At 64.3% G+C, this 21,641-nt stretch overlaps 2 protein-coding genes across 3 annotated transcripts; both read right to left on the bottom strand.

The window, feature by feature from the left end:
* Positions 1-389: 389 nt before the first annotated feature.
* Positions 390-10,245, bottom strand: DGAT1 (diacylglycerol O-acyltransferase 1). Of its 2 annotated transcripts, none has more exons than XM_027063616.2 (17): positions 9,833-10,245; positions 5,301-5,388; positions 3,249-3,289; positions 3,065-3,150; positions 2,929-2,981; positions 2,647-2,752; positions 2,393-2,506; positions 2,194-2,268; positions 2,004-2,107; positions 1,874-1,912; positions 1,754-1,795; positions 1,612-1,656; positions 1,410-1,522; positions 1,267-1,332; positions 1,095-1,182; positions 928-990; positions 390-823 (listed from the first exon to the last, which is right to left on the bottom strand). In XM_027063616.2, the coding sequence occupies exons 1-17, from the start codon at positions 10,033-10,035 to the stop codon at positions 668-670; spliced, it is 1,482 nt and encodes a 493-aa protein (XP_026919417.1). In that variant the 5' UTR covers positions 10,036-10,245; the 3' UTR covers positions 390-667. The 2 variants fall into 2 exon arrangements, with proteins under 2 accessions (XP_026919417.1, XP_026919418.1); XM_027063617.2 differs by lacking the exon at positions 9,833-10,245 and adding an exon at positions 5,599-5,997.
* Positions 10,246-13,920: 3,675 nt separating this feature from the next.
* Positions 13,921-20,230, bottom strand: SCRT1 (scratch family transcriptional repressor 1). Its single transcript, XM_053208131.1, has 2 exons — positions 19,502-20,230; positions 13,921-17,474 (listed from the first exon to the last, which is right to left on the bottom strand). Exons 1-2 carry the CDS (start codon positions 19,614-19,616, stop codon positions 16,537-16,539), a joined length of 1,053 nt encoding a protein of 350 aa, XP_053064106.1. The 5' UTR covers positions 19,617-20,230; the 3' UTR covers positions 13,921-16,536.
* Between the last annotated feature and the right edge of the window lie 1,411 nt (positions 20,231-21,641).

Raw genomic sequence — 21,641 nt, 5'->3', positions numbered from 1 at the left:
GAGCCAAGGTCCGCTGCCGGGAAGTCCTTGGTCAGCCTCTTCTGAGGCCCTATCACAGGGACCACGGAGCTCTGAGCTAACCACCACCCCCGACAAACTCGCACACGAGGTTAACAAGGGCAGTGACAAGGTCAGGGAGTGTCACCTCTGCTGAGCCTTGTTAGGCAAATGGGAGTTGCCACCTGTGATGAGCTGTGTGCCGGGAGGAGGAATCTGCCTGACCACCCATACCTGGCCCCCATCCCCAGCTTCAACATCACCATGGTGCCCTGCCCAGCGATGTTCCAGGACACAGCACCCCAGGAGACACGGGCATAGGCACCAGTAAGGCCAGTGGGACCCAGCTCCCCCTCCCAAGAGCACAACTAGCACCCCACAACCCCAGCAGGTTGAGGGCAGCCACTCTGGACAGTACTTTATTGAGTTCCTCAGACCCCTGGGCAGGATCACACAGATTCCTGGGGCACTGGCACTTCCCACCAGTGCTGGCCTGTGCCTGGTCTGCCATCCCTGAGCAGGGCAGGAAGGAGCCCCATGAGGGCAGAGAGGCCTTCCGGGGGAGGGAGGCGTGGCTGGGAGGAGGCAGTGGACAGCCGAGCCCCCTCCCTAGCACACAGGTGGGTGATGGGCCCTGGCCATCGGCAGCGAGGACCTGCTGTGGAGCAGCTCAGGCCCCGACCACCGGGGCCTCGTAGTTGAGCACGTAGTAGTCGTGGACATACATGAGCACGGCCACTGGCTGCCCAATGATGAGCGTCAGCCACACAGCTGCGTTGCCGTAGTTTCCCTGGAAGAAGCGGCTCACTATCCATGCCAGGGGTATCTGGGGACACATACCCCAGGGGCCACAGTCAGTGGGCCATAGTGACCACAGGGCTGGCGGCTCCCGGGGCAGCGGGAGAGGGTGGCTGCAGAGGGAATGCTCACCTGAGCCATCATGCCTGTGAAGGCCCAGAGGCGGAACATGTGCAGGGGGATGCTCACCAGGTACTGCAGGGGGAGTGAAAGGATCAGCTGCCACTTCGGGCCACACACACACACACACACCCACCCACCCCCCTAAGGTGAGGCCATGATGCCTGCAGAGCACTGACCTCATGGAAGAAGGCCGAGGCAAAGAACACCCCCATCCTGGCTACCCACTTGCTGCTGCCCCGTCGAAGCATGGGCTTGTAGAAGTGCCTGTGGAGGGAGGGGGCCGTGGGATGGGTGCCCAGGACCACACGAAACTGCACCCCCACCAGGCACATTCCTGCCCGTGCCCACCTGAGGCACCACTTGTGCACAGGGATGTTCCAGTTCTGCCAGAAGTAAGTGACGGACTCAGAGTTCCTAGGAACAGACAGCGGCAGTGAGTGACCAGCTGGCACCACAGCCCAGCCCCCAGCCCCACGCCCAAGGCCACCCACCACCAGTCCCGGTAGAACTCCCGGTCTCCAAACTGCATGAGCTCAGCCACGGCGTTCATGCAGGAGTGGAAGAACCAGTAGAAGAAGATGAGCCAGATGAGGTGGTTGGGGACCTGTGGTTGGGGGGAGGCAGGTGCCAGGTTCCAGAACACCCCACCCACCGGCTCACTCGTGCCCCACCCTACCCAGCCCCGTGGCTCACCGCCAGCTTCAGCAGGCGCTCAACGATGCGTGAATAATCCATATCCTGCAGAGACAGAGCTGAGCTGGCTCCCCTAGCCGCAGCCCCCCCCCCCCCCGTCATCCCCCACCCCACCCCACCGCAGGAGAGCCTGACCCCTCACCTTGAAAGGCTTCATGGAGTTCTGGATGGTGGGGACCATCCACTGCAAAAGAGGGCACACCGTCAGCCCCCTGGCTACCCTGAGCTCCCGCTCCGGCCCGGCCCCGCCGGCCCCGCATACCTGCTGGATCAGCCCCACCTGCAGCTGAGTCAAGAACAGCTGAGGGAAGAAGCAGAGCAGCAGGCTGAGTCCCCCAGCAGCCAGCAGACCCCAACCCCTCGAGGCACCACCGCCCCGCCTCTATCCTCACCATCTCAAGGAGCCGCCGCAGCAGGAAGCGCTTTCGGATGCGGGGAGAACGGGGAAAGTTGAGCTCGTAGCACAGAGTAGGAGCAAAGAGGAAGTAGTACAGATCTGGAATGGCAGGGTGGGGCTAGGGGGCCTGCTCCATGCTATCCCTCCCTGGCTGCCCTCTAGCCACACCCCGGAAGGGTCCTCACCACGGTAGGTCAGGTTGTCTGGGTAGCTCACAGTGCGCGGGGCTGCTCCCCCGTTGGCCTTCTTACCTGCAGAAGCTACAAGCAAGTTGGGGCGGGGGGGGGGGTAGGGGGGTGGCATGTGAGGCCTCACTGCTGCCCAGGTCTGGCCCCGTGGCAGGTGGCACAGGCTCCAAGGCCCCAGCCCCAGGCAGCCCCTCACCAGACTTGGCTTTGGCCTTAGCTTTTCGCTCTCGGCACCACAGGTTGACGTCCCGGTAGGAGAAGAGCTTGAGGAAGAGGATGGTGTACACCATCAGAGCCAGCACGGAGCCCACTGCGGAAGAGGCAGGCTCAGGCCACAGCCCCCCCACACCACCCGCGGGAGAGCCACAGGCACAGCCCCTGTGGTTGACCTGGGTCTCTCCTGCGGGCTCAAGACAGGTGGGAACGGGTGGGATGAGGGAAGGGGCACACCTGGAGTGATGGACTCAAGCAGCAAGGCCACAGCAGCCGGGAAGCAGAGAACGGTGGCCAGGTTGACCACGTGCAGCAGCAACCCTGCCTGTTCCGTCAAGGCACCCTGGGGGGGGGGGGGGGCGGGGGCAGCGTGCTCAGCCAGAGCCCCCACTCCCTGGGGAAGGGCTGCCAGGCCTGGGGCACAGGCCCTCCCAGGGAAGCTACACACAGCCTGAAACACAGGCCTAATGAGGAGAGCAGACCTCTAGGCAGGGCAGGGGACCCGAAGGCACTGCTTACCACTGCCAGGCGCTTCTCCACCTGGAATGCAGCCACAGCAAAGACATTGGCCACTGAGGATGGAAGTGCCATGGGGCGATTCAGGCCCAGGTCAAGGCCTGTCCCCACCCGAAGCCCTGCCTGGCTCCCAGCTCACCAATAACTAGGCACAGGGCGGGCCAGCTGTAGGGGTCCTTCAGGAACAGAGACACCACCTGGATGGGGTCCACCAAGATGCCATACCTGGGGATGGGGGTGGGGGGTGGGGGGTGGGGATGAGGGCCTGAGCAGGTGGGGAGAGGCCTCAGGGGCAGGGTAGGGGCCCTGGGGAAGACACTCACTTGATGAGGTTTTCTAAAAATAACCGTGCATTGCTCAAGATCTGCAAGAGAGAGGAAGGGCACAGCCCCATGAGCCTTGGCCACAGGGCACCCACCCCAGCTCGTCCCAGCACCTATAGCGGCAGGAGCCCTGGGTCCAGATGGCAACCCGCACCTGCAAACCCAGGACGCAAGCCCTGTCTGACCTCCACGCCAACGCTAAGACTTACCACCCACCTCACCCCACACTGGTGCAGGGACAGCAAGTCTTGCCATTGCCCACGTCACCCCAGACACGATACTGGCGTCTGCAGTGGTGCAAAATGACCTGACGCCTAGCAGCCCTCATCTGTCCCACTGAGTTGGTGACGGCCCCAAGGCCCAAGCCTGCCCAAGAACGTCCTTGCAGTGCCTCACCCAAAACTTGCAGTGCCTGGGTGAGCGGCAGATGCCACACCAGGGGTGCCCACACCCTGGGGAGTGGGGAGAAGCAGCGGACCAGAGTTCTAAGGGGCTCAGCAGCCAGGCCTGGAGTGCCACCTGGTGCTTGGGCCCCTGCCCCTCTCCCGCTATCCCTGTAGCATCCAAGCCTGGGCACGTGGCCCCAGAGCAGCTTCCAAGGGCAGAAACCCCCTCAAGCTGGGCTCCTGGCTCCAGCCTGGGGCTGGGGAGCGGCTTCCCTCTGCAGGCACCCGGGTCTCCTCCTCCACCCACAACACACACACCCTGCCAAGTGCCCCAAGCTCAGACCCTGACCAGGGCTCATGGTAGGTCCTGTGGAAAAGTGATGCCAGCAAGGGGACACTCATGGGTCCCCTGACTGCCAGGTAAGGACTTCGCACAGAGATGACAAACAGGGACGGGGGTCCTGCCCTCCCGAGCCACCCGCCTGACCTGCCAACCTCCTGCCAGGCACGGATGTGCTGCCGTCACACCTGGTAGTGGCCTGTCCTGAGAGCCCACAGCAGGCAGGAGCCAGAGCTGCTAACGGGCAGCGCTCACCTCAAGGCCCAGGCCACGGAGGGACGCAGCAAGCAGCCTAAACATGGGACACAATCTCCTTCAGCGAGGGGGCAGTGGAGGCACCGGAAGCAGGGGAAAGGTTTTGGGTCTGCGCCAAAGGGCCAGGCAGGCCCAAGGGCTGCAGGGAACACAGGCTGCTGCTCAGGCTGCCAGTACAAACCCAGCCCAAGCATGGCCTCCAGAGGCCAAGGACACAACACCTCCTGAGATGACGTCAGGCAGGCGTTTGACCCACCATCCCCTTGCCTAGCCAGCTTCCCACCCACCAGACTGTGTTGCCCCCCACAGCTCCCTGGAGAGCCTCCTGGGGCCACCGGCAGGGAGGGCATGGGTGTGCCTGGAGCCCCTTCCACATGGGTAACCACCGGAGCCGTACCCGAGGCCGTCATGTCAGGGCAAGGGTCAAAGGTCTCTGGCCACATCAGTCTGAGCGGTGGGGGCTGGACCCAGACAGGAGCTTGCCCCCTGCCCCACCCTGTGGGCTTGCCCCTTTGAGCCCTGGGCTCTAGCTGTTTCTGGGCCAGGGCTGCTGGCCCCACCCCCACAAGGTGCCAGCGGGAACCGGGCCCCAGAGGCAGGGGCCACAGCCAGGCCACACGGTGAGGTGGAGGCAAGAGCTCTAATCCCTTCATGGGGGCACCTAGGACAAAGGCTGAGGGACAGAGGCCAGGTGCCCTCAGAGTCGGGGCTTGGGGCTGCCAGACTAAGCCCAAGAGCCATCCGCTAAACCCTGCTCCCCGCCAGGCCAGGCCTGCCAGGGGTTCCACGCCCACAAGGGCCATTCAGAACAGCAGAAGGAACTCTTTTTTGGACCCCCAAGACCACTCACATGTGCTATTCCTGGGATTCAACAGGGACGAGAGTTGCGTGTGTGGCCGATGCAGGGACCATCACCATAACTTTCCCCCCACCAGCCCAGTGCCCCACACAACCCAGCCACATAAGCGCTGGCCCCTTTCCCCCAGAGGGCAGAGCTGGTACCCAGGCAAAGGTCAGCCCCGAACGGAGCCCTGGCCACAGGGCCACCTACTCCGATACCATGCTACTCACCAGCATCACCACACACCAGTTCAGGATCCCACGATAGTTGCTAAAGCCACTGTCAGAGCTGAACAAAGAATCTTGCAGGCGGTGGCACCTGATAGGGCAGGAGGCACACCCTCATAAGTAGGCACCAGCAGAGCACCCTGGGCCATGAGAACCCTGGGCAGGACCAAAAGCGGGCTCACTCCTCCAAGTCCAAGGGCAGGTCAGGGCCCAAGAGCCCAGCCAAGTTCAGCCCCTCAGGAGCCAACCTCAGGGCCCAGGGCAGGGCAGACCCCAGCCCCTTCCCCTGAGCGGCTCTCACCCATCCTGGCCCAGCAGGGTGGTCCGGGCCCCACCCAGCCCTCTCTTCTGCCCACACATCCTACTCCCCATCTACAATCACAGGAGAGCCAGGCAGGGACGAGCTCTCAGGGCCACCAGAAGCCTGGCCTCCCAGGCAGTGGGCAGGGTCATGCCACAAACAAGAACAGCACAGCTGGCCCTGCCCAGCCCAGGGCTACGTGCAGCTGGAGCACCCCAGGCCAAGAGCCTGGCCTCACTCCCCAGAGGCCTCTGGCTGCCACCATGAACGCTGGCTACAGAGTGGTGACAGGCCCACAGGAAGAGTCCATTCCAGGATCTATAGGCCCACCTGCAATGCTGTGCAAAAGCGAGGGCCTCACTGAGTCAGCCTATCCTACCACCCAGCACCCTGAGGGCCCCCCCCCCCCACCCGACCTCAGACAACCTCCTCCTCCATTTGGCCTACACAGCTTTGAATGTGCACAGGGATCCAGGCCAAGGGCCAGCTGAGCACCTGGACTTACATGCACCTTCCCGGGGTCAGAGGCCCAACCCTTATACATTCACATAGCCTCCAGTTGTTTCTAAAAAATCATAACCTGTCCCAGCTCGGCCACAGGATGAGCGCTGTGTTCCTGCCCAGAGCGAGGGGGGCAAGAGGAGCCCACCCAGGTGCCAGATGCCTAAGGGCAGAGAGGTCTCCCCCAGAAGCAGGAAAAGGCAATTTCAGTGCCCACCCATGAGAGTTCCCACCTACTGCTGAGGTCGGGGACACATAAGCAGACTCTCACATCCCTGCCTGATCCTCTGGGTGACACAGAGGTAGAGGAAGGGCCACAGCACGGCTGGGGCAAGGCCCAGACCCAGCTCCCAGCTCTCTCAGTTTGCGGCCCCACCCCACCCCAGCTGCCATGCCACCAGGAAGCCCCACACAACATTGAGCAAGGCCTCCGGTTTTGTAAGACATGAGGCCAGGGACACACATCTCCACCTCTTGAGACACCCAGGTAGGAAAAGTGGGCTCAGGTGTACACACCAGAGTCACGACAGCACAGATGTCCTCTCAGTGCTGACCCCACCTCAGTGGCAAGCCTTCCTTTGGTCGGGGTCAACACCTAGACAGCGCCACACAGGAAGTGACGGACTGGAAAGGCTGAGATGCTACTCAGCACTCTTTAGCGAGAGCAGTGGCAAGGTCTGTACCGCACCTGGCCCATGTCTGACCTCCTTGCATCCAGCTTCCCAGTCTGTCCTGGGCCTGGCGGTGAGGCCACAGGGGCCCTCTTCTCCCCGAGTCTCTGCACTTGCTTTCCTGTGAGGCCAGCACAGGTCCAGGGCCTCACTCCCCAGAGGGGACAATCTCTGGGTCTGTCCACTAGACAGGGGCCTCCCCAGCCCTTCCGCCAAGTTTGAATCTGTCCACTTTCACTGGAAGTGTCCCAGAGGCCCTGGTGCCACAACCTGCCACCCCCATCTGCACAACGTTTCACAACAGTGTGACCCCTTGCCCGCTTCGGGCCACCAAGGAGACCATGCCGGCTTTATTTTCAGCAATCTCTAAGATGAAAACAGGGGTGGAAACGGGTATTGTTTTCCAAATCTGACACCAAATGATATTATAAATAAGCTTTTTCAGATTCCTGTGTCAGGCTCTCCAGGCCTTCCCAACCTGCCCACACCCACTCCCTAGGTCCCCCCACAGGGCTCCCGACCATCCCCCTGCCCCAGGCAACCCCATTTCCACGCACATCAGAGACCCAGGGAAGGAAGCCCACCACCCACCAAAACCCGTAAGGCCCAGCCTTGCCAGTGCGCTCAGCAGCAGTGGGCCAGAGGGCAGGCAGGCAGGATATGGCCACAGTCTCCAGAGCTATCTTTGTCACCCTCTCCCCTACTACCAGGGCCACCCACACCTCTGTGCCTTCCAGCGGTCCCACACCTGCTCCCCAGGGCCACTGTAACTCATGGCATGTATCATCTCACTCAACTCTCCCATCAACTTTGGGAGGTAGGTGCAAAGGAAAACTAAGCCTGGCCAAAGTTCAAAGCTTCCCCAGGGGCACAGCCCTCAAGTGTGGATCACAACTGGGGACCACGTGGTCCAATTCCAGGGCCAAGGGGAGCCAGGAGGGGGCAGGCTGCCAGCTCTCCTCCCAGCTGCCACTTCCTCAGCACTTCCTTCACCGGGCCTTGGGGCTGAGCCCTGGGGTACAAGGTAAGGAGGCAGGCTCTGCATCTGGGAAGACCCCAGTGGAAAGGAAGAAACAGAGGGCAACCCAGGAACAAACACCCTGGGAGAGCCCTGAGACTAGAAGGCCCTGCTGGGAGTGTCCATGAACAGAGAGCCAGATGGCACGGGCAGTGTGTGGGGTGCCCTCTCCTTCCTGCCCCAGAGCCACACCTGGCCATGGCCCGGAAGAAATGAGTTCACACCCAGAGCCTGACCCACCTGCCCAGGCCAAGGTGAGCAGGAAGTGCAGGCAGGGGAGGAGGCCTAGAGCCCAGGGAGCAAGGAGGAATAGGGAGGGAAAGGCAATAAGCAGAAAGGAGGGGAGACAATTAAGAGGAGGCTGACAAGGAGATGAGTAGGAGCCAAATCCCCGGAGGGCAGCCAGAGCCAGCTCTGACCCTGGCGGCCCTCTGGGCCCTGGGTCACCGGCCTTTGAGAAACAAGCACACACAGCCTGCACGACCTGGAGACCAGGAGAGGACCGTCCTTGCCAGCTCCCTCCCCAGCCCTGGGCAGGCCCACCCCTGCCATCTACTGCTCCTCTTCCCAGGGGGCCCAGACTTCCAGGCCTGGCAGACGGGGCTGCCACTTGCTCAGCCCAGCTCTCAGGGACATGGGCGAGGCTTCTGGACAGCTGGCCCTGGCAGAGCAGGGAAGTGACTGCCCATCCCAGAGTGGCAACTTGGCCCAAAGTCAGCACTCCCCATCTTACACAAAAGGACACCAACTCCTGCCACCTCTGGAGGAGAGCATGCTAGCCACGCCCCTGCCTCCTGACCGGCACTTAGCAGAGGAGACTCCAGGACCCTGGGTCCTTTGCAGCCTCCTTCAGCACCTTCCCAGGCCCGCAGGAAACAAGCCCCTTTCCCCGCCCCTGCAGGAAAGGCACGCTCCTCCTCGCTTCTGCTCCTCCGCCACAGCGCCTTCAGGGACTCCAGGCCTGACCTTTGCTCACACTGCTCAGTACTGACATCATCTTATCTCTCAGGTGGACTGGGAGCACCACAAGGGCAAGGCCCCTGGCCGCCTCACCCACCCTCTCAGCACAGTGAAGAAAGCCTCCGTTCTTGGGTACTAAGAGAGCAAATCCTTGCCAACAGACTGCCTAGTTGCCCACTTCCTCCTTGATAACCTCTAGCCCCAAAGGCGCCCCCAAAGCCAGAGCCCCCGAGGACACCCGGGCCACACTGAAGGCCAGAAGTGGGAGAAGGAGGTTGGAGGCAGCCGACACCCTGTCCTTCCAAGTCCTCCCAGTCAGTCAGGTTTCCTCACCCAACGCCTTCCGGCCAGACCTTCAGATAAACAGGGTGCCCACCTGTGGGCACTTCGAACCCCTCTCCTGTACCCCAACCAGGGGTTGAGAGTCCCAATATAGGACCCAACTTGTTCTGACAAGGTAAGCAGGGCCCCAGCCCAGCCAGGCACTGGGTGACAAAGGGACGAGTGTGTCAGGAAGGGAGGAAGGGACCCCCGCGAAGACGACTCTTGGGAGGGTCTGCAGGGAGAGAAAGACTCTCACGCTGCCCTGTGCCGACCCTCAGGCAGTCCCAGGCTCCTGCCGGCTGCCTCCCCAGCAGGTCCACCCTCCTATGGGAGACCTCCTACCACCAAGGCACCCCTCACAACCCCCAGGAGAGACCTCCTCAATTACAAACGACCTGATCCCTCCTTCTTCCAAACACAGAAAACTTGTGCGTAGCAGAAGCCAGCCGGCCTGGGGGTCAGCGTCCTGAGTTACCCTGAGGAAGAGCCTAAGGACCCACATGAGGATGTGTAGAGAGAGGGTTGGGGGTCTGAAAGCCGGACTGCCGCCGGCTCCCCTCTGGCCCCCACGTGGGTGACCTTGGCAAGTGACTCTCCACTCCTATGCCTCAGTTCCCCCGCAGGGGCCCAAGGGGGGCACACCTGTCCACGCCAAAGTCCGGGAGCCAGGCTCTCCGACTCGGAGCCCGCGCTGCTGCGGTCACGCCCGGGGATGTGGGGAGGGTCTCGGGCAGGGGTTAGGGGTGAGACGCCTCGCTACCTCAGATCCCAGTGGCCGCTGCCCACGTCGGAGTCTCCGTCCTCGCCCTTGTCCGGGGCCGGAGTCGGCGCCGGCGCGTCTCCCCCGGCGCCCACGTCCCGCACCTCCACTTCCGCCACCGTGGGCCCACCGCCGCCCTGGCTCGAAGGCCGTGAACCCGTCCTCCGGCGCCGGGAGCCGCCCGCGCCGCCGCGGTCGCCCATTGCCTCAGCCCGCACCCCGTCCCGGCCGAGTCGTGGCCCGCCGGGCTCGCAGCGCCCAAGGCCCGCGACCCCGCCTCCGGACTCTCGGCCAACGGCCCCCACCGCCCCCTGCCGGACGCCGTAGCCCGCGCGCAGGCCCGGGCCGCCAATCAGCGCGCGCTCTCCGGGCAGCCCGAGGACCACGCTCTGGTCTCTCCGGGAGCCTCTAACTGGCCAGCCGCGGCGGCGCGCGCCCGTTTGTAGTCCGCGGGCGCGAGGGGTATTCTGGGAGTCGTGGTTCCCCCCGCGCGCGGCACCCTGGGAGCCGGGGCCGCCCAGCGCGGCGTACGCTGGGAGTCACGGTAGCCGGGCTCAGGCGGGAGCGTGTCTGCTGGCGGACGGCCCGCGACGGGGCCACTGCCCCGCGGGCCTCAGCGTCTCTGCGGAACTCGTCAGGCTTCCTGGCAGCTGCGGGCCGCCCCTGACCGCTTGCCTGCTTCTTCTCCCACTGTGTAAACACCGGGTTTCGTCATTCCCCAGCCGAGGCGCGCAGTGTGGGGTGTAGATTATGGAGAAATGCCTCTTGCGTTACCGTCCGGCCGCCCACGTCCCTGGGGATTCGCCTCGCCCACCACCCAGAGTGTTGGTTCCGGAGCGCGCGGCGCGGCGCAGTTGTGCTCCACGAGCCCTCTGGTTACCACCGCAGAAGCACCCTCTTTACTTCGGCTTAGGTTGTTCCAACAAGCGCCGGACCGAAAGATGGAGCAAGAGAAAGCCCTCCCAGGCCCCGTGTCCCTGGGAAGCCCGCCCGGCCCACTGACCCTACCTCAAAGTGCCCAGCAAGGACAGGGAAGGTGCAGCCCCCACCCCCCCCCCCACTCCCATCCCCGCGTGGCCACACTGTGGCCCGCCTCCACCCGGCCCCCCTTGCACCCACCTCCACAGACTTGCAGGGCCTCCCTCACTTCCACTCCGGCTAGTTTTGCCAGGGCACGTGGAGCCTGGAGTGTCGAATGGTGGGGACCCAGAGGCTTCCGTATCATTGCACAACCGCACAGTGCAACCCGCTAGGGAGCAAGTGTGCCTTCCACCTTAGCTTGACACACATCTTTGCATAGGGCATGGAGTGTGAGCACCCTGGATTTCAGAGTGTGAGGGTTCACTGGAGGCTGAGGGAGGGTTTACCCAGCAGCAAAATGGGTTAGCCATTCACTCCCAAGGTGAGCAGGACCAAGAGCACCTGTCTAGAAGCAAATAAACTGAGAGGTTCAGCCTCAAGTTAGTGGCCTCTATGGGCTGGCCACTGCCTTTCCCCCGGGCACACCCCTGTTCCACCACCTTCACCACAGTGCCTGGGCCCCCTAGTGACACGTTCCTGTTGCCACTGGGCCATCTAGGACTGATACCAGCCTAGCATCTCTACCTAGCAGGCTAGGGCTATCTGATAGGTGGCTTCGAGTAACCGGGCTGCCCTGACTGGGGCTGGAGAGCCATTCCCACACACCCACGCAGCTCAACTTGGGTGAGTCAAGATCAATCTTGTCTCCTATCCAGTCTTCCAAAACTCTCATCTGTTCATTGGGTGGTCGGGGCCAGGCAGAGCTAGGCCTTTCTGAGTACTGATCCCAACGGAGGGGGAACAAAGGAGAGGGTCCTCTCGGGAGGCCAGCATGGAGGAGTGAGCCCTGGGAGCTCTGCCACACACACCCACGAGTCTCTGCATGCCTTCTGGCCGTGCCATCCTTCAATACAGCGCCAAGAACTAGAGGCCCCGCCCAGGCGGGCAGAGATTGGCGACTCGGGCTTCCAGTAGGCCTGCAGAAGCCGAGTGCAGTAGTCAATAATGAGTGAAGGGTCATGTTGGAGGCAGCTGCCTGTGCCCACATCCCAGCTCCAAACCATCGGCTGTAAGTGGCAGTGGGAGTAAAGCAACCAGAGTGGACAAGGGATCACCAGGGAGGACCAGTCTGGTGGGGAACTGGTGGGACAGCCAAGGTTCTGGCACTGGAGTTGAGTGAGAGGAAAGCCAGGCATCAAGTTAAGAGGTAGGCACAGGCTGTGAGAACACCAATAAGGAAGAGCCTCAGTACTGGTGTGGGCTGGTCCTGGAGGGGGACATTGCCTGTGGGAGAGTGTGGGCCAGGCCTCGGGAGGGAGAGTGGGCCAGTGCAGCAGCTTTAGAATTCCCCCTACCCCGGAAGCTCCAGTTACCTTAGGATCCAGGGCACCAGAGGAGAGGGTAAAGGTTAAGGTAGGTGGGGTTTCTTGGTGACAAAGGTGTACAAGAGGGGTTGTGGAAGAAAGCTCAGTGGGGATTTCCCTGCCAGGGGCAGCAACTGATTAAGGGACTAGAGGCCAGGAGCCTTGCAGGCCTGGCTGGAAGAGGTTCAGAGGTTAGAACCTCAACCTGTGGCTGAGGTGCCACAGGCAGGCCACTGAGGTCTATGAAGGGTGCGGCCAGCCGGGAGACATGGGACATGGCGGTTAGCAGACCATGCTGCCCATTCTTTGGGATACAAAGCCCTGTCCACGGAAGTCTGTGGAGACTGAGAGTTGGACTCATCCCAGGCCTCAGGGAGTCAGCCTTCATCCTTCCACCCCCACTGCCCCTCAGGGTCCTGAAGAAGCAGAAATCACCAGTCTAGACTCAAAAGCTGGGAAGGAATGGGCATTCCTCCCTGCCATTGGCACCCACCCAGGGGTGACTCCAGGTGTAGGGTGGGTGAGGTACTGGGACAGGACTTATGTCAAAGGCAGGCCTTGGATAAGCTGTTCTCCCCGCTGATTGTTCACATGCAAATTTGGCGAATGCTTACCCCAGCCTGGGGACAGTGAAGGTCAAAGGTCCCTGACCTCTACCAATAACAGGGGCTTTCACTCCTAGGGTTTTACTGTTGACAGTGCTCCCCAGAAGAGGGTGCCCACCTCCATGTGAGCCCCACCACGAGCAGCCTACCAACTGACATCCTCCTGAAGGTCAGGCGCCCCTGCTGTCCACTCTGATGAAGTCTAGGCAGGCCTGTCTCTGCTGGGGTTCAGCTGGCTCTGGGATGACCTGGTTTGACTACATGTCTCCAAAGACTTTGGGCCTCTCAGCTCATACCTGCCAACCTGAGTATCAGGGGGCATTGGTGGGGCAGGGGGGTCCCTGTTCCTGGCCTGTCCCTGACCAGCACAGTCCCACCCCTCATCTCAATTTGATTCATCCTGTCTAGAGCTTGAGGGCTGTGGGTGGCTGTGGAAGCCTCTCTGTCCCCTGGGTGGCCCCTCCCCAGAAGCAGCATGAGTCAGCTGTCTGTGGAGGCCTCCTCAGACAGTGGGGGTCAAGATGTGAGCAGCAGGAAGCAGAGGCCAGACTTTGCACCTTCTCCTGTTCCCATTTTCTCCACTGGCATTGAGAAGGGCTTGTTGGTGCCTGTCAAGCCTGAGGAACAGCAGGAGCCCCTATGGGAAGAGTAGACACACCTCTGCAGGCCCTGCTGTACCTACTCGGGTGATTCTAGATCACTCTTGGGCCAGGCCTGAATTCAGGCTGGAGATCCTAAGCAGAGCCGAACAGCAGAGCCTAACCCCAGTTCCTGGCCCAGAGCAGACTAACCTGCCAGCTGCTTTGCATTGGGGGGGGGGGGGGGGGGGGGGGAGGGGGGTTCTCCCATGGCTTGGCCTGCCAAGCTGGCCCTCCCATGGGGAAGAAGATAGCCCTCCCGAGCAAGGGGACAGTGCCACACCCTCACGAAAGGTAGTGACATGACCTCAGGGCTGTGTGGGCAGGCTGCCACTCCCAGCACTGGACCTGCACCAACCTTGCCTCTGGGATGCAGCAGGGCTAGGAAGCCGCCCCCCAGACATCTCAGCACCCCCTGTGGCCTGGGCCCAGCACTGGATACATCAACCCGACACTCCAAGTTCTATCAAGAGTGGCATTTATTCTCCTCGTGGAGGTGCGGCGCTCCGGGGAGCTGGTGCTATTGTGCTTAGGAAGGAGGTCTGTCCGTCCGTCCGTCTGTCCGGCCGGCCCAGCCCCAAACGGGGGCGGAAGAGGGGCGCGGCCCGAGTAAAAATCCCGGCCTGTTCCGGGTGGGAGTATGTACAAGGCGGCGGGGCGCAGGCGGGGGTGGGGGCGGGGCAGGCCGGCGGCCGCAACCCCCACCCGAGGGCCCCCGCATCTCGGGCCCTACTCGTAGAATCAGTACAAAATAGGTGCTACCTAAACGTTCCTTCTACCTGAATTCGCTAAGTCGGTTATTGTGCTGCTTAGTTATGGGGGCGGGAGGGGGCCCATGGCTTTCCACGGCGGCGGGGTGTACGGAGAAGCGGGAGACCCTGGCCGGCCCACGGCCCTCTGGCCTTCTCCTTAGGTAGGTAGACAGGCGTGTGGGGGTTGGGTGGGGCGCCTGTGTGTGCGTGTGCATGCGGGTGTGCCCAGCACAGGAGGGCAGGCCCCAGCTTGGGAGCTGTGTGGACACGAGTTGCGGTATAGAGGGTTTGGATACGGGCCCTGCTGCGCTGGGCCCTCAGTCTGCTCCTGCAGGTGCGGCTCGGCGGCAACTCGGTGCCCACTGGGGTGGCGCTGACCAGGTCATACACTGCAGTGTGCACCTTTTGTCTGGCCTGGGGCCTTGGCCCCACACAGCAGAGCCTAAGTGGCCGAGAGATGGAAGGACTGAGAGTCGTTATGGGTGGCCCTGGTCGCGCTGGGCCTTGGGGGCCCTGGGTCTGTGCCACCTGAGCTGAGAACGCTAGGCCCAAGTCAAAGGTAGAGCCCAAGTGCACCCAGCACTGGACCCGGGCCGGGGTGGGGAAGAGGTAAAGGGGATGCAGGGTTGGGTCTAGGGGCCAGGCCTTTCTCTGCATGTGCGGCCCTCCTTGGCCCACCCAAACCTGATGGACGCCTGTCACGAGCGTGCAGCCCCTGCAGGCCGCTGCATCCCTGGCCGACTCTGCAGCGGGCCTGGCACATAGTAGGTGCCCAATGAACAGTTGGTGGGTAATGAATGACTGAAGGAGGGGTCTTGGGGGCAACCACCCCGCCCCTGCCCCCTGGAACCATTACACCCGCAGGGCTCTGCCGTGGGGGGAGTAGGGAGGAGGAGGGGAAGAAAGTCTGCGCGTCCGGCCCCGCGCAATGTCCCTGATCTAGGGGCCTATGGGGTGGATAGGGCAGGGGGATACCTGATTCTCAGTAACTCTAGAGGCGGCGGCAGCTTCGCATGCAGTGCGCATTATTGCTCTATAGTCGGCATCGGACTAACTAAGAGGGAGAGGGAGCGGGCAGCCCCGGGAAGGGACGGGAGGAGGGCTGGGGCTGCATGCAGTGACGTCACAAAGGCGGCGGCCAATGGGGCGGGCCCTTGGGGCGGGGTCGCCGCCGAGGCTTTGGCATAGACGGGCGAAAGTTGGCAACAGAGTGGGGGCGGGGCCTGGGGCTCGAGGGTGGGGCCCAGGTGGGGGGCGGGGTTCGGGGGCGGGGAAAGTGATCCCGGACATCCCAAGCCCCGGGCGTCGGCGGGAAGGATGGGGGCCTCAGCGCCCCTTCCCTGACCCGAGTGCAATCCGTTCATAAATAAAACGTACAAATACAGAAAGAAAGAAACCCGACGCGTCCGCAACCCCCCCAGGGGGCTTTACCCGCAAAGCGAATACAGAGAGGTGTGTAATGGGCCGTGCCCAGGCCTGCCTGCCGGGCCCCAGGATCCGTCCTCCAACACCGAATGCCGGGGGACGAGGGAGGGGGCCCCGGGGCAGGGCGGGAGTGGGGTCTGAGGAGGTCGGATAAGTCCATGCGATTCGATATGCGTCATTATTATTCGTTATGAAGGACAGAGCCCGGGAAGCTGGGCTGGAAGAATTCGGATTTGGCAGAGGATGCGGGGCGAGGGTGGGAGAGCGGCTTGGACTGAGGCCCCAGAAAGAACCCGAGGGAGAGGGGTGCCGCCGTCCGCCTCTCTCCCCGATCCCCAACGCGTCTATCACTCCTGGGCTTCAGCGAAGACTGAGGAGTAGGGACGCCTCTGCAGGCCCCTCCCTCCTGCTCTACCCCTCTTCCCCCCCCCCCGTCCCCGGTCTGCTCCCCGGACGTCTAGGCCGCAGGCCTGGCCCTTGGAAGGTTTGGGAAAGGAGTGGGGAAGACCTGAGTCTCTGCGACGCGATCCAGGGGCGCAGAGGAGGGAGGAGGGGGGGTGCTCCCCACCTCACCCCACCCCGGTCTTCAGAGACCTAACTCGGAGATGAGGTTCGGTTCTGGGTCTCCTCGACCCTATTGCTGGGAAAAAGCCTGGGGCACCCTGGAGGGGAAGGGAGGGGGTTCGGGGTGGGTCTCCCCTCAGGACCCTATTGCTTGAAGGGGCCGACAAGGCCCCTGGCGGGCGGGGCGGGGCCGGGCCCCCTCCCTCTATTGCTGTGAGGAGGGGCCCGCCCTCCGCCCACCCCCCCCCCACCCCCGCCCGGGCGCTGGCGGAGACTTCCCTGGGGGCCCGTATTGCTGAGAGCCGCCCCGGCTGGGCTGGCGGAGGCACCGCCGCCCTAGGCCTGCACGGGGCTGAGCTGCGGCGAGGCGGCGGGCGCCTGGGCCGCGGGGCCGCCCCCGCCCGCGCCGCCCTTGAAGCATGCGGACTCGTAGTGCTTGTTGAGATAGGACTTGAGCGCGAAGCTCTTTTTGCAGCGCTTGCACTGGAAGTGCTTGAAGGCCGAGTGCGTCTGCATGTGCGCGCGCAGGTTGGAGCGGTCTGCGAAGGCCTTGCCGCAGTGCGCGCAGCCGAAGGGCTTCTCGCCGGTGTGGGAGCGCATGTGGCCCTGCAGCAGCCAGGGCCTCGAGAAGGCCTTGCCGCACACGCCGCACTTGTGGCGCAGGTCGTGCGTGAGCAGGTGCATGGCCATGGCCGGCATGGACACGTACACCTTGCCGCACGTCGGGCAGCGCCGCGCCAGCTGACTGTCCAGGCTGCGGTGCGTCTGCTTGTGGCGGCTCAGGTTCGACGACGTGGCGTACGTTTTCCCGCACTCGCCGCACGCGTGCCGGCCCCCTGCGCCGCCGGCCCCGGGCCCCGCGCGCGCCTCCGTGCTCACCCCCGCGCGCGCGCCGCCCCGGCCCGCGGCCCCGGCCCCCGCGCCGCGCGCGCCCGCCCCGGCCCCGCCTCCGCCGTCGCCGTCGGGAGCCGCCGCGGAGGCCGTGGAGGGAGCGGCGGCGTTGGCTGCTTTACGGCGCGAGCGCCCGTCGGTGATGAAGAAGGCGTCAGCCGCGTAGCCCTCGCTGACCGCCGCGTCGCCGTTGATGTAGCCGCCCGCGGCTGTGGCCAGCTCTGGGCGCGGGGTGGGAGGCGGTGCCGAGCCCGCGGCCGCCGGGCCCAGTTCTCCACGCACGGCCGCCGCGTACATGGGCTCTGGGGACGGCCCTTTGAGCAAGGCCGCCTCGGCATCGCCATCGTAGACGGAGGCGGGCCCCGCGTAGTCGCTGAGGTATCCTGAGGGCCGAGGCGGACAGACAGGCAGACACAGAGGGAGGGGAGGCGGGCAGCGGGCGAGACACACACGGGCAGGCGGCGGGAGACACGGGGTCCGGGAAGGAGGGGACCAGAAGAAGGACAAAGGAGAAGGGGCCGGGGTACCGCGGGGCCAGGAGGACGGAGGAGGCAGGGAGGGGAAGAGAAGAGAGGAGAGATGAGACTGGGCCGGGCCCCGGCTCCGCCCCCGCCGCCCGCCGGCCCCACCCTCACAGGGGGAGGGAAAGAGGCGCATCCTCGGGTGCGGCTGCCCCCCTTCCGCGGAGCCTCAAGGTCAGGGGGGAGGGGCGGCGCTTCCCTCGCCCTCCTTCTTCCACCCCTCCTCCCCCTCGGGTTCTCCCCACTTCAGCAGTTTCCCTGATTATGCAACACACTGCGGACCCGCAGCGCACAAAGCCAGGACCGCCCACCGAGGGACCCCGTAGCTCCCGCCTCTCGAGGGTCCCAACTGCTCTTCCCCGCGGCACCTGGAACTCGCGCCCAGCCTTGATGCTGCCCCTCCTTGGTCCCCTAGGCCCCCCAACAAGCCCTGAAGACTTCTGCCTCCGGCAGGCCCTCCTACCCTCTCCACCCTCCTTCTTACCTCCCAGGTCTCCGACTACTCACTGAACTTGACCCCCTTCCAGCTCCAGCCTTATCTTCCTCCATCCACTCTCCTTCTTCCCCAGCTCCCTTCGGTCATCCTCCACCCCTGGGTCCTACCTTGTTACACATTGCCCTCTTCCCCCAGGCCCTAACCCGTTGTGGGCGCCTTCCCAAGCCTCAGGACAAGTGACCAGGGAGCCGCTGTGTTGTTGGAGAGTGCAGGGGCATTCCGCAAGGGGACACCTTCCGTGGGACAAGCTGCAGGCAGGCAGCATCATTCATGCTGGTAACTGCACTTGTTCTCAAGGCACAAGATGAATCTCACAGCCTCAGAGTCACAAATGCACACACCGAACGATGCAGCCTCTGGCTTCTTCAGGGTTACACCCAGCCTCCCAGCCACGGTCAACCCTGGAGTGCCCTCACAGGGTGGGTTGCACGAAGATCCCGGCAAACCACCTACTCATGCAGGGTCACACATGCGGCCACCCTGGACACACTCTCAGCCAGGGTCGCCAGTCACATGGGTGCCCAGCAGCCTCAGAGTCACATGGTCCCATGTAGTGGCACACAGGCAGGCACACACTCATACAGGGTCACACACAAGCGCACACAGTCACATGGCTGCACGCAGTCACATGGGCGCACACAGGCTCACACACAGGCTCACACAGGCTCAGGTCACACTGGTTCTGCCACCCCACGCTGCTGGCACCCCCAGCTCTCTTGCCTGCATGCTAACAGTTGTCCTTGAACTTGGGCACCCTTACACAAAGAGCCTCCCCCTGACACCAGCACCATGGACCTCCCTACCTACAACCCTCCTGCTCACATTCTCCTCCCTGACCCTGGTTGCAGGGGAAATACTGCTGCTGCCTCTGCTGGTACCTTAGTCCTGACAGGTGGCGGCCCCCACTGGACCCATGCCTACTCCCTGGAACTCACAGCATTCTGCTAACCATAGCCAAAAGAGAGAGAGAGAGAGAGAGAGAGAGAGAGAGAGAGAGAGAGAGAGAGAGAATACTGAGGAAGGCCCAGGTTTCTGGGTGTGGGTTTGCATGCATCCAGGTCCTGTCATGTCAGCAAGTGCCCATATGACTGTCTATGTCCTCGCATGCTCAAGGTGTGGGGTACTTTCTATTTCTGACCTTTGTTCCCCACCTTCTCTCCTGCATTGACACTCTCCCTGCCCGGGTCTTGGCTCTGTTCTGGCCTGCCTCTGCTTTCCCCTCTCCCCACCCTCCTCCACAGTCCGGTTCCAGCCACTGCCTCCTTCTGGTTCTGCTTCCCTCGGGTCTATTTCCGGGGGCTCCTGAGCCCTCCAACCCCACACTCTAGCCCTCTGCCCCTTCCAGCTATTGCCTTGGGCCCCTTGCTGCCCCCAGACTCAGCCCAGCTCGCACCTTTCTCGTGCAGTCGCACTCCGAGGTCGCTGCGGGCGCGCCCGTAGGAGCTCTCGAGGTCCGCCGAGGAGAACGTGTCAAGTTTGACCTTCTTGACCAGGAAGGACCTGGGCATGATTCCTGCGGGGCTCCGGCGCTGCGGGCCTGCGGAGCCGGGGCGCGGGGGGGGCTGCGGCCGCGGCGGGGCCCCGTCACCATCCGAGGAGCGGCGGAGGCAGCACGGGTCCCCACTCTGGCCTTTGGATGCTGCCGCTGGAGTGCCGTCCTCTCTTCTGCCTGCCCTGCCTTTCCTCCTCTCCTCCTCTGGACGCCTCTTCTTTTCCTTCCTTCTTCTCTTCTCTTCTCTCTTCTCTTCTTTTCTCTTCTCCTCTCTTCCTTCTTCCTTCCTTCTTTCCTTCCTTCCTTCTTTCCTTCCTTCCTTCCTTCCTTCTTTCCTTCCCTCCTCTGGTCCCGGCTTCCCAGCCCGCAGTGCCGCCCCTGGACAGGCGGGGGAGGAGGCCGGGGGGTGGGGGGTGGGGAAGGGGGGAGCGGCTCCGTCCCGGGCCCGGAGGCTGCGAGTGGGTGCAGGGCTGGCCCGGCTCCGCGGCCCCCTTCCCCTCCCCCCCCCACCGCCGCGGCGGAGCCTCAGTCAGCGACCCCCCATGCCCCTGGGGGTGGAGGCGCCGGGCCCGGGGAACGCGGCGGCGGCGGCGGCGGCGGCGGCGGCGGCGGGAGCGCCAGCAGCTTCAGCACCGCGGCCAGCGCCGGCCCGGCCAGCACCTCGGCCAGCGACCGGGCGCGCTCAGCCGCCGCGGGCGGCGAGGGGCGGGCCGCGGGGGCTCTGCCGCCAGGCGGGGGTCCTCGGCGGGGGTCTCTGGGAGGCTTGCTTTATTGTTCTGCAGCCCGAGCGAGCGGCGGCGGCGGCGGCGGCGGCGGCGAGCGGGGGGCGGGGGTCCTCGGGGGGAGGGGTGCGCAGAGAAGGCGGGCCGAGGGAAGGAGAGAGGGAGGGACGGGGGCTCCGGGGGCGGGGCTCGGCGCTCGGACAGCTCCAGGGCCCGGCCTCCTGCGCCCGCGGCCGCCTCTGCCTGCGGCCGGGCCCAGCCTCCGGCTTTTAAAGCCCAGAAGCTGAGGGAGGGGGAGGGAGGGGAGGGAGGGGAGGCCGGCGGAAATGGCTGCGCAGGGCCGGGCCCGTCCAGGGTCTCCTGGGAGGGGTCTTGGGGATGCCGCGGCCCCCGCGTGTGTGGATTTCCCCCAGGCAGCTTCGGGAATAGAGGCCCAGCGGTCTGCGGCATTGTCGTGCGTGGGGGGAGAGGCAGAAACAGGCCTGGGAGTCCTGCGCCCCGGACTGGGGATCTTTTGGGGGAGGAACGCAGGGCGGATCCCAGTCTGGTCCAGCCTGCCTAGCTTTCGGGTATGGAGGCTAGGGATCTTCGGGGGCGAGAGGGGGAGGCGTGAGGCGAAGGAGCGAATGCTGAGGCAGCGAAAGCGCAGTGTGGAAGCGCAGCGCGCGCCCCGTGCCGCAGTGTCTCCCTGCCACTCGGTCACCTGGGCTGACCCCGTGCCCGCTGGAGAGGCCTCCCTCCACCCCCGCCTCTTTCCCAAGGGGTGGATGTCGAGTGCAGCGGCGACGCAGCGAGCGGGCTGTGAAGGGGGAGAGGGGCTGCCATGCCCTTGCTCTGGAAATGCGACTTCATTGGTGGTTTTACACCCTTCCGCGCGGCCGCAGCTCCCCCCGGCGGCTCCGCAACCAGGCGGATAACCCTTCCCGCGGCCGCCCGCCCCGAGTTTGCAGCCCCCATGACGTCAGGCCCAGCCGCCAATGGCCGGGAGCGGGGGTGTCGGGGGCTCTAGGCCGCACAATGGCCGCGCGCGGGGACATATGTCCTCAATTAGAGCCCGGCGCTGCCATTGTCCCCTCCCTCGCCTGCGCCGGGTGGTTCGGGTGTCCACGCTCTTTCGGAGCGCGCCTCCGCGCGGCCTGCTGTCACTGAGTACCAAGGTCGCGGGGGCGGCTCCGGGGAGTGTCCGGGCGCGGCCGAGCCGGGAGCGCGTGCAAGGTGGGGGCGCGCGCGCACCCGTCGCTGCACGCAGTGACCTTGTGCAGGGCAGCTCGGCGGGACCGCGGACACCGGCCGGGAGCGCGCGGCGGGCGGGCCGCACC

This window comes from Acinonyx jubatus, chromosome F2 (genome assembly GCF_027475565.1).
Source record: "Acinonyx jubatus isolate Ajub_Pintada_27869175 chromosome F2, VMU_Ajub_asm_v1.0, whole genome shotgun sequence".
Taxonomy (NCBI): domain Eukaryota; kingdom Metazoa; phylum Chordata; class Mammalia; order Carnivora; family Felidae; genus Acinonyx; species Acinonyx jubatus.
This window is presented reverse-complemented; position numbering and strand designations above follow the sequence as displayed.

Excerpts from the sequence above, each read along its gene's own strand:
- DGAT1 (XM_027063616.2), bottom strand. The coding sequence starts at position 10,035 with ATGGGCGACCGCGGCGGCGCGGGCGGCTCCCGGCGCCGGAGGACGGGT. Across the intron at positions 1,913-2,003 it reads TGCGGCGGCTCCTTGAGATG|CTGTTCTTGACTCAGCTGCA; the intron begins GTGAGGATAGAG and ends TTCTTCCCTCAG. Across the intron at positions 824-927 it reads TCACAGGCATGATGGCTCAG|ATACCCCTGGCATGGATAGT; the intron begins GTGAGCATTCCC and ends ATGTGTCCCCAG.
- SCRT1 (XM_053208131.1), bottom strand. The coding sequence starts at position 19,616 with ATGCCCAGGTCCTTCCTGGTCAAGAAGGTCAAACTTGACACGTTCTCC. Across the intron at positions 17,475-19,501 it reads AGTGCGACTGCACGAGAAAG|GATACCTCAGCGACTACGCG; the intron begins GTGCGAGCTGGG and ends CTCGGCCCTCAG.